Source organism: Hydra viridissima, unplaced genomic scaffold (genome assembly GCF_058129835.1).
Source record: "Hydra viridissima isolate aposymbiotic clone 2 unplaced genomic scaffold, HvirCarnegie_v1 scaffold_6, whole genome shotgun sequence".
Taxonomy (NCBI): Eukaryota; Metazoa; Cnidaria; class Hydrozoa; order Anthoathecata; family Hydridae; genus Hydra; species Hydra viridissima.
Window position 1 is genome coordinate 4,842,598 of NW_028324305.1, and position 12,724 is coordinate 4,855,321.

The window sequence follows — 12,724 nt, forward strand, 5'->3', positions numbered from 1 at the left end:
TAACAAAATATTTTTTTCAATTAAATGGCTTAAATAATTAGATATTTTAGTTAAATAACTTTATATGCTAACACATGCTTGTGATATGCACATCATGTAATCTAATATAAAAGAATTGTGGGTTAAAAAAAATGTGGGTTAAAAGGATTATATTTTTTCAAAAATTTAAAAACTCTGTTCCAATAATGGAAAAATCAAAACATTTTTATGTCACGTTTATTTTATTTTTTTGTGAAAATCCAGATTTTTGTTTGAAAGCAGGTGTAGCAGGTAACCTAATTTGTTAAATAAAAAAAAACGAAAAGGGATACAATGTTCATAATACTGTTCAAAAAAAGAAATAAAACTTTAAATGACACACAAAGGCGATTGATCCAACAGATAACTTATATTTAAGGAAACCTCACTCTGGCGAAAAAAATGTTGTCAGAATTCTTGTTAGAAAAATGATAAAGGCTTTTTATTACCATTTGGTAAAAGTTTGTTAAGTCAAATTAGAATAAATAAGTGTAAGGAGAAACATAAAATTTCGCTGTATTAAATAAAATATCACTGTAACAATTTCAAAAAAATTCTAGTCAAGATGGTAGAACACGACATCAAAGAAGTCAAGATGGTAAGACACGATGGGTATTCAGATGGTGGCAGAGATTTCCTTCACGAAAAAAAAAAAGATCTTTATGTAAATAAACTAAAAGTTGAAAAGACAAATCCAGATTTTCTTCTCATGGCCCTTTTTTTCTTCCTTATACAGGATCAGTAGTTTTCGTTTAAATAAACATAAGCTAGCAAGAAACTAGATCTAAACTTGGTAGCATTACAATTTAAACTAAACAAGAAAAGTTAAATTTTTTTTTCAATCAAATTTTTATATAATAATTTTCCATGTTAATTTGACAAAATTACTTCATTAAAAAGGGTGAAATAATATGCAAAACTAGAAGCTATAATACTGCAAAACTAGAAGCTTACTTTTTTATGAAGACTTATCAAGGGAGACCTGGCAAGAGATTTCGCTCTAGGTCTCATGCTTTATGAGGGCCCACCTATGAGAATGATTTTTTCAAGACTTGTTGATTACTGTCTTTTGTAAATAAACAAATTTCTTTTTTGCCACAGTTATAAATCAAGAAAAAAACTAGCTCATAAAAACTCTGCAAGATAGGTGGTTATTCTGGAAGCTCCACCCCTACACTCTACCCTACCGTGTAGTCATCCCTGGTCTTTAAATACTCACGAGAGTAAACTAACCTATGCCTCATTTTTCCCTCAATGGGCTTATTTTATGTCATGAGATGTTATTAACATTGCTTTTTTTTTCTTAAATTTTATGAGAAAAAAAAAAATAATAAAATTTAAAACTTTATTACTTTAAAATAAAGGCCTGAGTTTTTTAAAATATTAATATGCATATGTTAAATTTATCTGTTGATTTTATCTACACAGATAATAGTATGGGCAACAAGAATAATAATAATTAATAATGATGATAATAAAGAACAACAATAGTAACAACATCAACAAAAATAATATAGTAATATGCTAAATGCAGTACTAACAACTACTTAAAAAATTAGCAATCAAGAAAAAAGGTAAACAAATGAATATGTACCTCATTGGAAGCAAGGCATTTTTTCAGAAGTTCTGAAGCCATGTCATACTTTGCACTCTATTAAAAATAAAGTTTAAATGAGTTGAATTACAATTTATTTGAAAATTCAGGACTTTTTTAAAGAAAAAAAACTGACACAAAAGTAAATTACACAGATTATTAAAGCTTCATCAAATCAATGGTTAAATAATGAAATATTAAATTCAATATTAAAGAACAAATAATCCACGACCAATTAAAACAACATTCAAAAAGTCACATAAGAATGATTGTAATAACTAAGTGCCACAGAAAAATTACCCAAAAAAATAAACACTTTTTCAACAGAAACACCAAAGATTTACTTTAGCATTTCTGTTGAAAAAGTGTTTTACAAGAAAAGAAATATTTGTGAGAGGAATCAACAAAACCAAAAATTTCCTTTAAAGTATTCTGCAAATAACTGCATCATTATTTTACTTACTTGTATATAGATGTCTGCCAAAGATAACCACATTTTCTCAAACTCTTCTGCTTCCTAAATAAAATTTTCAATAAAAATCATAAAAAAAGAAATCCTGAAACAACTTATGATTTGTAGCATGTCATTAGTTTAAATATATACTGATATAAAATAAATCATATCTGTTAAAAACAAATCATAACTGCTTAAAACTTCAATAAAATAATGATTAAATCAACATAATAACAAAAAAAACAACTAATTTTATTGCACTAAAATTATGGTGCAAAGGCTAACTTTGCTTTATGGGGTGTGTGTAAGAAAATCTAGCAAAATAAACCTCTGGATTCCATGACATTTTCGCAAGACGTTTTAGTTGATTGCGAGCTTTTGGAGTCTGCTTCAAGATCATGTAACATGTAGATATAGCTAATAGTGCAGGCACACAATCTTTCTGCAAAAATTTTAAAAGACTTGATTTGTAAATAACTTAAATAACAAACAAAGATTATAGAAATAATGGTATATACATAAAAAAGCATATTATTAATTTAGTATTTAGATAATTTGACAAAACATTATATAACAATTTACATTAGTTTCAACAATCTCTGTTAAATTAGATAATGCTTTTTGCACTATTCGACTATCTTTTGTAGCAATCAGGGCTTTGTTCTGAAGAACTCTATACTTTAAGGTATCTTGCGATTTGATCTCCTGTCAATAACAAATATTTAAGATTTATTATTAAGAGTATATCGGGTGGTACTGCATTTAATCTATAATACATTTAAAAAAGGTATTTAAGCTATCCATAGTGGATCAATTGTATATCAACTGCTATTTAGCAGACAGTTTTTAAGTTTTATTTCAAAACATAAAATTTTACTATTACTAAAATTTACTTCTTTTATGTTATCAATTAAAATTGGCAGAACAAAAACATTAGCATTTCAATTTCTTGGAAAATTTCTTAATGCAACTTTAATTGATATCACTCTATATGTAGTTTATTGTATTTTTTCATTATTATGCAGGCCACAAATGTTGACACCATTACATTTGTCCTTAAAGTCATTCCTGAAAATTATTCCTGTAATTCTTGTAATTATTCCTGTAATTCTTGTAATTGTTCTTGTAATTACAAAAAAGACATTTAAAGTCTCTCTTAAAAATTTTCATAAGAAATGAAAATAAAACCGAACTTTTACCAAATTTTTAAATTTTTACCACTCACACTGAGCAACTTTTCAGCTGTCTTCAATGCCATTTGATCAGAATCTGCCTTGTCTGTTTGTCTATTACAATATAAAGCAAAAAATTGCAAAAAAAAAAAAAAAGCAAAAAATTAAACGAGGGTGATTTATACCCTTCAAAGAAATTTTCAACTAAAGGTATTTGGGTGAGTTAACTACTCCAATTAACACAAGGTACATTTAATTTTTCAAAAAAGAGGAAGTCTGACCTCAATTACACTGTATTTTATATTTAGCATTGCTGAATTTTAAAAGTGAATGACTTTAGAAAAAGACTCACTTGGCACCATTATCAACTGACTCAAATGTTTCTCCTCCTAGAAATGGAATAAAGTTTGCTATTTTGTATTAAACAATCTTTAAATACAAATACATAGAGAAAAAAAAACGACAAAGAAAGGGAGAAAAATACAAAAACAGGTTTTAAATTTTTTTTTCAATATAACTAACCTAACAGTTCACTATCAGGATTCAAACAAATTTCTACCATACTATACAAAGAACGCTCACCCCTAAAAAAATGTAAAGTAAAATAAAACTTTATCTTAAAACTAAACTTTTTACAAAAGGAATATATTTAAATGATCAGAATGTCACTTTAAGAGATTTTATGATTAAAAAAAAAAAAAAAAAAAAAAAAAATCTACTTCAACCAATTTAGCAAAATAAAGAAAAAAAAAAGCCTACCATAGAATATCTTTTCTAGAAAGGTTAAAATTTTGAAGAGCTGTTGAAGCATTATTGCAATACCTAAAAAAATTGGTGCAAATCATTAAGATAATAAAATCATTTCATCAGTGTCTCATCAAGATAATCTCATTACGGTCTCATCAAAATCTCAATAAAACTTTCTTATATTCTGATCAATTTTTCTCACTTTCTTTTCCATTAAAGAAAATAAGAAAAATGAAAATAATAAAAAATGTGAAGATAAAAAAATCCTAATGTCAAAAAACAAAAACGATTTAAAAGATCTCATAAGCAACATTCAGCTATCAAAGTAAAATGTAGTAAAATTCAAAGAACAATCAAATCCTTTTCTTTAAAAAGATTTTTATTTAAGTCACCAAAGTAAAATTCAATAAACAAATTCTTTTCAAAACTTTTCATACTTCTCCAACAACTAAAATAAATCATTAAAACACCACATACCATTCAAATAATCCTCTGCAGAAGTTATAACCAGCTTCCATTGTTGCACGAGGATTAGAATTTTTAGCCTATATGCACAAATAATGTAGCTACATACATACTATTTTTAAATAAGCTATTGGCTTTATTTAATAAATGTAAAATCTTGCCACAATCTTATTGTGTTTATAGTTTTATATAAATAAGTTTTTAATTGTTTTTTAAACATATTGTAAATAAAAAAAAACCTTAAAGACAAAAATATTAAAAAGAAACATAGATTTAAATTTGCAGCAAAATAGCTGCATGCAAGATATGTAACTATTAATATTATTGTTTTATTTATTTTATGACACTGTATTTCTTTAAATTATTGCCCTTTTCTTTGGGTTAATCTGGAAATAATTGTATACTATAGTATTAAAATGTGGATTGGACTAAGTAATAAACCTGATCGAAATATTTTTCAGTTTCATGAATCTTTCCGGTTCTTCGATGCAACTCAATAAGTTTGGCAAGAGCATCATAATTACCTGAACAAGCAATTATATTTGTTTAATCAATAAATTTTACTTAAAAATTACTCTTCTAATTTAAAGGAAATGAAGATAAATACATTGGTTTCGCTCCAGCAATTGTTGGTAATGAAATGTAGCTGCATCGTATTCATTTTTTCTGAACATTAAATCAGCTAGCATCTTGAAAAAGAAAAAAAAAGACATTATCACCTACTAAAAAAAAAACAAAAACAACTACAAAATAAATACTCAAAAAATAAATAAAGGAACTGGAAAAATACATTTTGCAGATCACAACAAAATAAAAAAATATATACATTTAAACACATACATATAACTATAATTTCAAATATAAATATATATGTAAAATATACCAATGTAGCATTATTGTTTTCTTTGTCATTTTTCAAAATTGAAACCAACTGATACTGACACAAGTCCAGATCATTATTGCTCAGATAAAGTTTAGCCAGAGACAGATGAGGCTAAAATTACACAAAAAAGTTTCAATCACACATAGGCTAAAAATGCAAATTTAGTAAACAAAATTGTAAAAAATGTCCCATAATGATCAATATAATAAGCTGCAACAACATCTCACTTGTTTCAAACAAGGAAATTTAGTAAAGGGAAATTTTTTCAAAGTAGATGTCAAGGGATGTGTTATTTGAATTTGGTTCTCTAAAAGCCACATGACTGATGTACCTTTATTACAGTTTATTAATTTGTATATAAGCTTTGTAAATTACTTAAACCCCATTTGCTGTTGTTCTTCAAAAAATACTTTAAATGATTATTTTGATGTTTTGAGCTTGAATGTGACATTCATGATCATTTTCATAATTAACAATTTTTTTTGTATCAAAAATGACATTTGAAGCTCTTTTCCTCTGTTATATAAATCTTTTCTAACTTGATCAATTAGCAAACTTTCTTTACTATTCCTTTACTCAACATAAAAACATACTGAAGCATCACTGTCATTGAATGCAATCGCTTCTTTGTATGACACAATTGCTTGTTCAAAGTGTTTATTTTTACTGTAATATTCACCAATATCACAGCATAACCTTAAAGAAAAGATGTATATATAACATTACCATCACCAATTGATATCCTACTCTTAAAGGAAAGATCTAAGGCAAAGACTACTAATAATAAAATTAAAAAAAAAAACTCTTAAATTGTTTTGAATTTAGAAACATTTCAATGTTTATCTTTCATTATTTTGAAATTTAAATACTTTGCAGCAAGTTTCTTCTGCGTGACAAGTTCATCAGGTTGTTCAAGTGCAACCTGCTTTATCACTCTAAAAGATTAAAAAAAAAAAAAAGCAACTTTTTGTTGTGATATTAAAAACTCAAAAGACAATTAAAAAAAAAAAAAAAGAATTAAAAGTTCACCTTCCTTGTAGGTCACGCGCTCTTAAGAATGCTTGAATTATTTCCTCATTTTCATTGCCTTTGGATGCAATTTGAGCAAGCAAGAAAGCACATTTTGTTTCATCTAATAACTTTGCAAGATCATCAGCTAAATATTAAATGTAATATTATTTAATACATATTGCAAAAATATTAACGTATAAATCAGAGTCAGAAAAGTAAATAAGCAAACTACTTTAAAGCTTAAATAACTTTCTACTACTTTTAAAGAATTCAAAAATTTAAAGTTAGCTTTTTCAAAAGTTAAACTCCTTACAAATACATAGAAAGTTGTTTAAGCTATTAAGTAGTTTTTTACAGTTTAAATGATTTTCTATGGGTTTTAAGGAGTTTAAAATGAAACTAAATGTCATTTTTTAAAAGAAAAAATGTCATTTAGCCTAAATGTCATTTTTTAAAAGAAAGCAAAGTTTTTTTTGAAGCTCCACCTTTCAAAAAGTTAAACAATAATGTTCAGCTTTATTAGAGCTTAGTTTTTCAAAAAGTGCAATTGTCATTTTCTTGAAAAACTTTTTTTACAACTTTCGCCTTTAACAAGTTACATTTTTAAAGAGTTCAATTTTTTTTCTCACTTAACCTTTAATTGTTTTACTAAAGAAAAAAAAACTCAAAGTTTTCAATCATATATCACAAGCATCAGGGTTTGGTTTATTGCTTTTTAAAGAATAATGAGTAATAAACAACTTCTAATGGCGGTCTTTTAAGATAAATCAAATTTTCTGTTTATTAAAGTTTATTAAAATAAAACTCTTTATGCATTTAAAACAACAAAGCTTTTTGTAAGACAAAAGTTTATTTTCATATATAAATTTGTTATTTAGAACTTCTTATATAATAAGTTTAATAGTTTTAATTGAACAGCAATCCTGGGCAATGTCTTAAAAGGTAAAAACAAAATTATGTTAGGTATGCAAAGTATGGCAATTTTTTTCTGGAATCTTATAGCGTTGTATGTATAAATATGTAAATTATTTTGAACTTGATTTATTGATTAATATAGAAGTTTTTGCCTTATTCATTACTACTTGCCATTATTACTCATTAAAAACCAAAAAACCAAATGCAGATGCTTAAAATATAATTGCTTAAAAACTTACAACTTAGTAACAAAAAACGGAATAAAGCATTTTATGAAAATTTAAAACCTTATAAGTAAATTTGTTTGTTATTTCATGATTTACATATTGTTTTAAACTTTTATGTTATTACAGGTATGTTTTCAAAAAATATTTTCATGTTTTTAACAAAAAGCCAGAAATTTTTTAAATATACAATTTTTTAGTAACAAAAGTATAAAAAAATCTCATTTTTCAAAAGATAATTTGACAAAAATTGACTAAAAAATTATACTTTGAAAAAGCTAAACTTTTATACAAAAATTAAAGGCAAAACTTAAAAAAACTAAGCTATCTTAAAAAAATGACATTCAGACTCTTGAAAAAGTCTAACTTTTTAAAAGGTCAAACTTTTCAAAAAATAAGTAAGTTTCAGAGCTTTTCCAACTCTGATTTAAGATAAACTTTATTTTTTAAAATTCTTTTTCTTTTTTTTTTTTTTTCTTAAAAAAAAAAAAAAAAAAAAAAAAGATTGTGTAAGGTGTTTGCTCATTCAAGTTCCCTTACACAGTGTCAAAACCAGTATTTCATCATTGCAATTCACAAAATAAAAAGAAATATATTTCATCATAAGAAAATTCATCATCTTAATTGTTTATCATTATCATAACAACAAATCAGATTTGTTATTCTAAATAAAATGGAGCAAACGCAACAGCATTCATAATAAAACATAAAAACATTTCACTTAAAATGATTTGGCAAAACGGAAACAATTTGAAACAAAAAAGATTAATAATAAAAAATCTCACAATTGTCATCGCCCTTAAGGTTTTGCTTCAGTATCCTTTCAGCTTTATCAAAATTTTTCAGCTTCATATGCAACTCAGCTAAATCAAACCTATAAAAAAAGAAATTTACAAAGTTATGGAAGATAAATGACAGAGTTAAAAAAACATAATTAAAAAAAAAATAGTAATAAATTTATCATATCACATAGACATACTCACCTTATCTTAAACACTACACTTACCTTAAAAAAGATTGTCCTCCTGATTTAAGTGCTGCTTCATAATAACTAATGGCCTAAACAACATTAAAAACAATATAAAATTTGAGTTACGCTTATTAACTTGTAATTTAAATACAAACTTTTAACCTGTACCATTTTATCTATCCCTTAAAGATAATCAATTTAATGTTTTATCTATTATATAGAGCAACTATATTGAATATACAGCAAAGAATGACAACCATTACAAAATAAAACATTAAAAGAAAAGAAAAACCATTACGAAGTGATTTGCATAGTTAAAATTTTCTCATTAATTTAATCTTTACTGTCAAATGAGGCAAGCATGTACTTGTTCAAGTATCTGCATATACTCACCAACTTCTATTTTCATTTAATAAATAGATATCACTTAAGGTGGCGATTTCTGTTGCTTTTTTTTGTACAAGCATAGAGCAAATCTCCTTTTGTTTAGTTAGTATAGCAAACATTTCCTGATTATACTTCATTTTAATTGCTGGTTTTCTGTTTACCTTCACTGTTCACAGCTACTTGGATAGCAAAGGTTGGTAAATCGGTCCAAGGGATGATTTACAAACATTTATTATTATTATTACTATTACTATTACTACTACTATTACTATTATTATTACTATTATTATTATTATTATTATTATTATTATTATTATTATTATTATTATTATTATTATTATTATTATTATTATTATTATTATTATTATTATTATTATTATTACTATTATTACTATCATCATCATCATCATCATCATCATCATCATCATCATCATCATTATTATTATCATCATCATTATGATTATCATCATCATTATGATTATCATCATCATTATGATTATTATTATTATCTTTATACAATAAAGAGTGAAGCTGCTGATAGTCAATTAGAAATAATAAAGTACAACTAGTTAGAATACACAAATAATCACTCACTTTAGAGTATTGGTGTGTTTTAACAAGTGCTTGACCAATTTTACTTGCCAAATGAACATCACGAGGATTTTTTTTCAAAGCTGCTTCATACACACTTATAGCTTTCTCTGGCTTCAAAGTAAATAAAAAACTTAATAGTAAATATCAATAACAACCCATGCAGCATAATAACAGCTCAAATCTAACTTTTTCACCTCCTGTATGCTCATGTAAGCATCTCCTAACAAAAGAAACGATTCTGGATTTGGTTTCTTGTCAACAAGCTCTCTAAAACAAATCTTAGTTTTTACAAGTTGACTATAAAACACTGTAAACAGAATTGTATTTAACTTTTGAGTACATTTTTAAACCTACACAAGCAACAAATATCTTTAAGGTATTTTTCACATAAAGCAAAGCATGTTTTAAAAAGATTTACTAGCAGAAATCAGTAATTAAATAAAAAGGTTACCTATACACACTTATGAACAGCTTTTTATCTTTTCTATGTTTTAAATAAATATCTGCCATCTTTTCCCTTGCTTGGAGATAATAACTAGAATGAAAGTACTAGAAAATTTAATTTTAACAGTATAAATAGGGAAGTATAAGCATTTGTACAGGGTGTGTCTTAGTTAATAGGTGCCTTAGTCAACAGTGTGTGCCTTAATCAATAAAAACTACTCTAATGTAAAGTTACACTGAGTGATTTTCATTATTTTTTTTTGGATAAAACAATACCAGCTCTCTAGATATTAACTAATCTTCAGTTTTAAATGCAATAGGAAGAAATATTTTATTGTAAGTGAAGCAAGAGTGCACAACGCACCTAAAATCTTTTTTCTGAAACAAACTAAAAATACTTTATTGCACTTATATTGGTTGTGTAAATTGCTGTATCTATTTTGCAAATCAACTTTCTTACATTTTTAATTTCATCCTTTCTTACAATGAAACAACAAATTAAAATAAGAATGCTTGTTTGAATAGACAGGATTAAACGATTCTTGAGCAGGCACTATTTGCTTAGCTTATGTATGTCTGAAAGCATTATTCTCTTACAAGTTACAAAATTCAGTCAGAAAATTTAGCGAAATTAAAGAACAGAAGGTAGGTTGTAGTGTCAAACTAATATGACCTTTAACTCTAATATAGATATTTTGCATATGCTTGGTTCACTGATAGTTTCATATAGAATTTGCTTAACTGAGATCATAGAAGATAACATATTAATTGTAATAAACAACCATGAATTCCATACTATTCCAGATGTTTGTTTGTAGAGAAATATGAATAGTACTTGTCACATATCTACCCTGTTACACACTGTCTACAACTCTTAAATGTAGCTTTTGACTTCTATAATTATATAGCAAGCAATCCTAGTAAAAAATACCCATTTATAACTTGGCTGCATAAAAAAAATCTGCATATGTGACAGTTTATTCTGATCCAAAAACAAAAGGTTAGAGTAACACCTACCAGTATGTCTATTTCAGAAGGCAAAATAGAAACACTACAATCTGATTTGCATTTAATCAACATTCAAAAATCATTAAAAAGTTATGCAAGAAATAAGCTGTCTATATTCAAAAGCTAAAAAAAAAAAAAAAAAAAAAAAGGAAGAAAAAAGGGAAGAAGAAAGGGAAGAAAAAAGGGAAGAAAAAAGGGAAGAAAAAAAGGGAAGAAAAAAGAGAAGAAAAAAAAAGATAATTCCAGAATCCTACAAAAAAAACAAAAAAACAACAGAATAGAAGAACATAAAAAAACGTTGGTTCACCATATTTTTTTGTTCCAAAAATCAATACTCAACAAAAAAAAATTTAACTTTATGTATGGAGCATTGTAAATAACTTTTTTTTTACTTTTCCATGTATAATGAAAGATAACTGGCGCATCTATTATTTCTATTTCATATTTTCTAACCTTGTTTTGTCACCTGAAGGATTTACTAAACATAGAAGGATTTACTAAACATAGAAGGATTTACTAAACATAGAAGGATTTACTAAACATAGAAGGATTTACTAAAGATATATTAGAATTAGGCTAATTGAATAATTAGCATATGTAAACAATTAGTAACAAGGTCTCTAGTTTTGTAGAAAAAAAAAATCCATATAGAAAATGGATAAAATTATGTTTACTGTTAATTACATAATTTTTATCCATTTTCTTGCACTAAATACTGTTACAAAAATTTAGTGGAATTATAAAATTTAGCAAACCCCAGGAAACTTTTATTTGGCTATTCCCAATTCCTATGTGGTATTGTTAAAATCAGTGAGTTGCTAAAGAACAGAAAACAATGTATAACACTGAAACTAGATCTTCCAGCAAGTTTCTGCTTCAGTCCACATAGAGCTAAAAACTGGCCTCCTGGAAGCCTAGATTATACAAATTATGGTCAGAGTTGGAGAACATGGCTTGTACAGACAACATTCAAACTTGGAGAGTTTAAAGCTTATTGAAAACAGCAGCAGCCAATTTTCAGATAAATATTGTGTGTGGTGCCAATGATGATTGGCTGTCAAATTTACAGCCATGTGTGAAGGTGAAGGTGATTTTAACTAAAACACTTTTTTTTATATAATATGATGTATAAGTGTAACAATGTAAAAAATCATTTGCACTGTTTCTTAAATTACAATTCAAAGACTTTGTAAGACTTTTTATGGCAGGACTAGATATGCTATATTTATAAGTTCTTGAAAAATCTCAGGTTTATTTAAAACGTTCTTTTTTTAAAAAAAGAACCAATATACGGACAATACAATAACACTTCTTCCTAACAATACTAGTATTATTACCATTTATTACAAAAGTCTTTATTTTATGCAAATTTTACAAGTGGTAAAAATCAAATTTTTATTAATGAACATTACTTAACAAATAAAAAACATAATGTAAAAAAAAAAACTTATCATTAAATTTAAAAACCATTTACAACTGAAACAAAAAGCTCTATTTAAATCAAATAAAAAATGTCTGACCTTTGATCAGGAGCTATTTGTCGTAATAAGCTCAATGCATGGTCCACATCCCCACGCAAAATTGCTAAATCAGCATTAGCTATTGTCACTCTAATATTAGAAATATAAAAAACTTCAAAAAACTAAAAAGAGCAAAACTGAAAATACAGCAGAACAAAGAGCTAATCTAAGTTGATTTAATTACCAAGTTTAGAATAGTATGATATAAAAGTAATAATGATAAAAAATAACTTGATTTCTTCAGGTGTTCCAGCAAATTCATTCATTGCATCTTGAATAGTTTTTGTAGCTTCGTGCTATTTGTTATTAATAAAACAA

The 12,724-nt window shown here is 26.0% G+C and overlaps 1 protein-coding gene across 2 annotated transcripts in view; it reads right to left on the reverse strand.

The window, feature by feature from the left end:
• LOC145189904 (tetratricopeptide repeat protein 21B-like) overlaps window positions 1–12,724 on the reverse strand; it is a 37,415-nt gene that overhangs the window by 3,656 nt on the left and 21,035 nt on the right. Inside the window, exons 19-40 of one of the 2 annotated variants that reach the window (XR_016453238.1) lie at window positions 12,638–12,702; window positions 12,407–12,496; window positions 9,886–9,969; window positions 9,629–9,701; window positions 9,435–9,545; window positions 8,490–8,542; window positions 8,269–8,357; window positions 6,363–6,489; window positions 6,203–6,268; window positions 5,927–6,029; window positions 5,334–5,444; window positions 5,058–5,139; window positions 4,892–4,974; window positions 4,463–4,530; window positions 3,998–4,060; window positions 3,761–3,822; window positions 3,591–3,627; window positions 3,285–3,352; window positions 2,649–2,771; window positions 2,395–2,508; window positions 2,076–2,129; window positions 1,613–1,669 (exon numbers count right to left, since the gene is read on the reverse strand). Coding sequence is in view for 1 of the 2 variants with exons in the window: in XM_090090064.1 (XP_089946190.1) it covers window positions 1,613–1,669; window positions 2,076–2,129; window positions 2,395–2,508; window positions 2,649–2,771; window positions 3,292–3,352; window positions 3,591–3,627; window positions 3,761–3,822; window positions 3,998–4,060; window positions 4,463–4,530; window positions 4,892–4,974; window positions 5,058–5,139; window positions 5,334–5,444; window positions 5,927–6,029; window positions 6,203–6,268; window positions 6,363–6,489; window positions 8,269–8,357; window positions 8,490–8,542; window positions 9,435–9,545; window positions 9,629–9,701; window positions 9,886–9,969; window positions 12,407–12,496; window positions 12,638–12,702 (1,776 nt within the window). In the remaining variant the exon portion in view is untranslated. The remainder of the gene's footprint in view (window positions 1–1,612; window positions 1,670–2,075; window positions 2,130–2,394; window positions 2,509–2,648; window positions 2,772–3,284; window positions 3,353–3,590; window positions 3,628–3,760; window positions 3,823–3,997; window positions 4,061–4,462; window positions 4,531–4,891; window positions 4,975–5,057; window positions 5,140–5,333; window positions 5,445–5,926; window positions 6,030–6,202; window positions 6,269–6,362; window positions 6,490–8,268; window positions 8,358–8,489; window positions 8,543–9,434; window positions 9,546–9,628; window positions 9,702–9,885; window positions 9,970–12,406; window positions 12,497–12,637; window positions 12,703–12,724) is intronic. The other variant, XM_090090064.1, reaches the window with a different exon arrangement.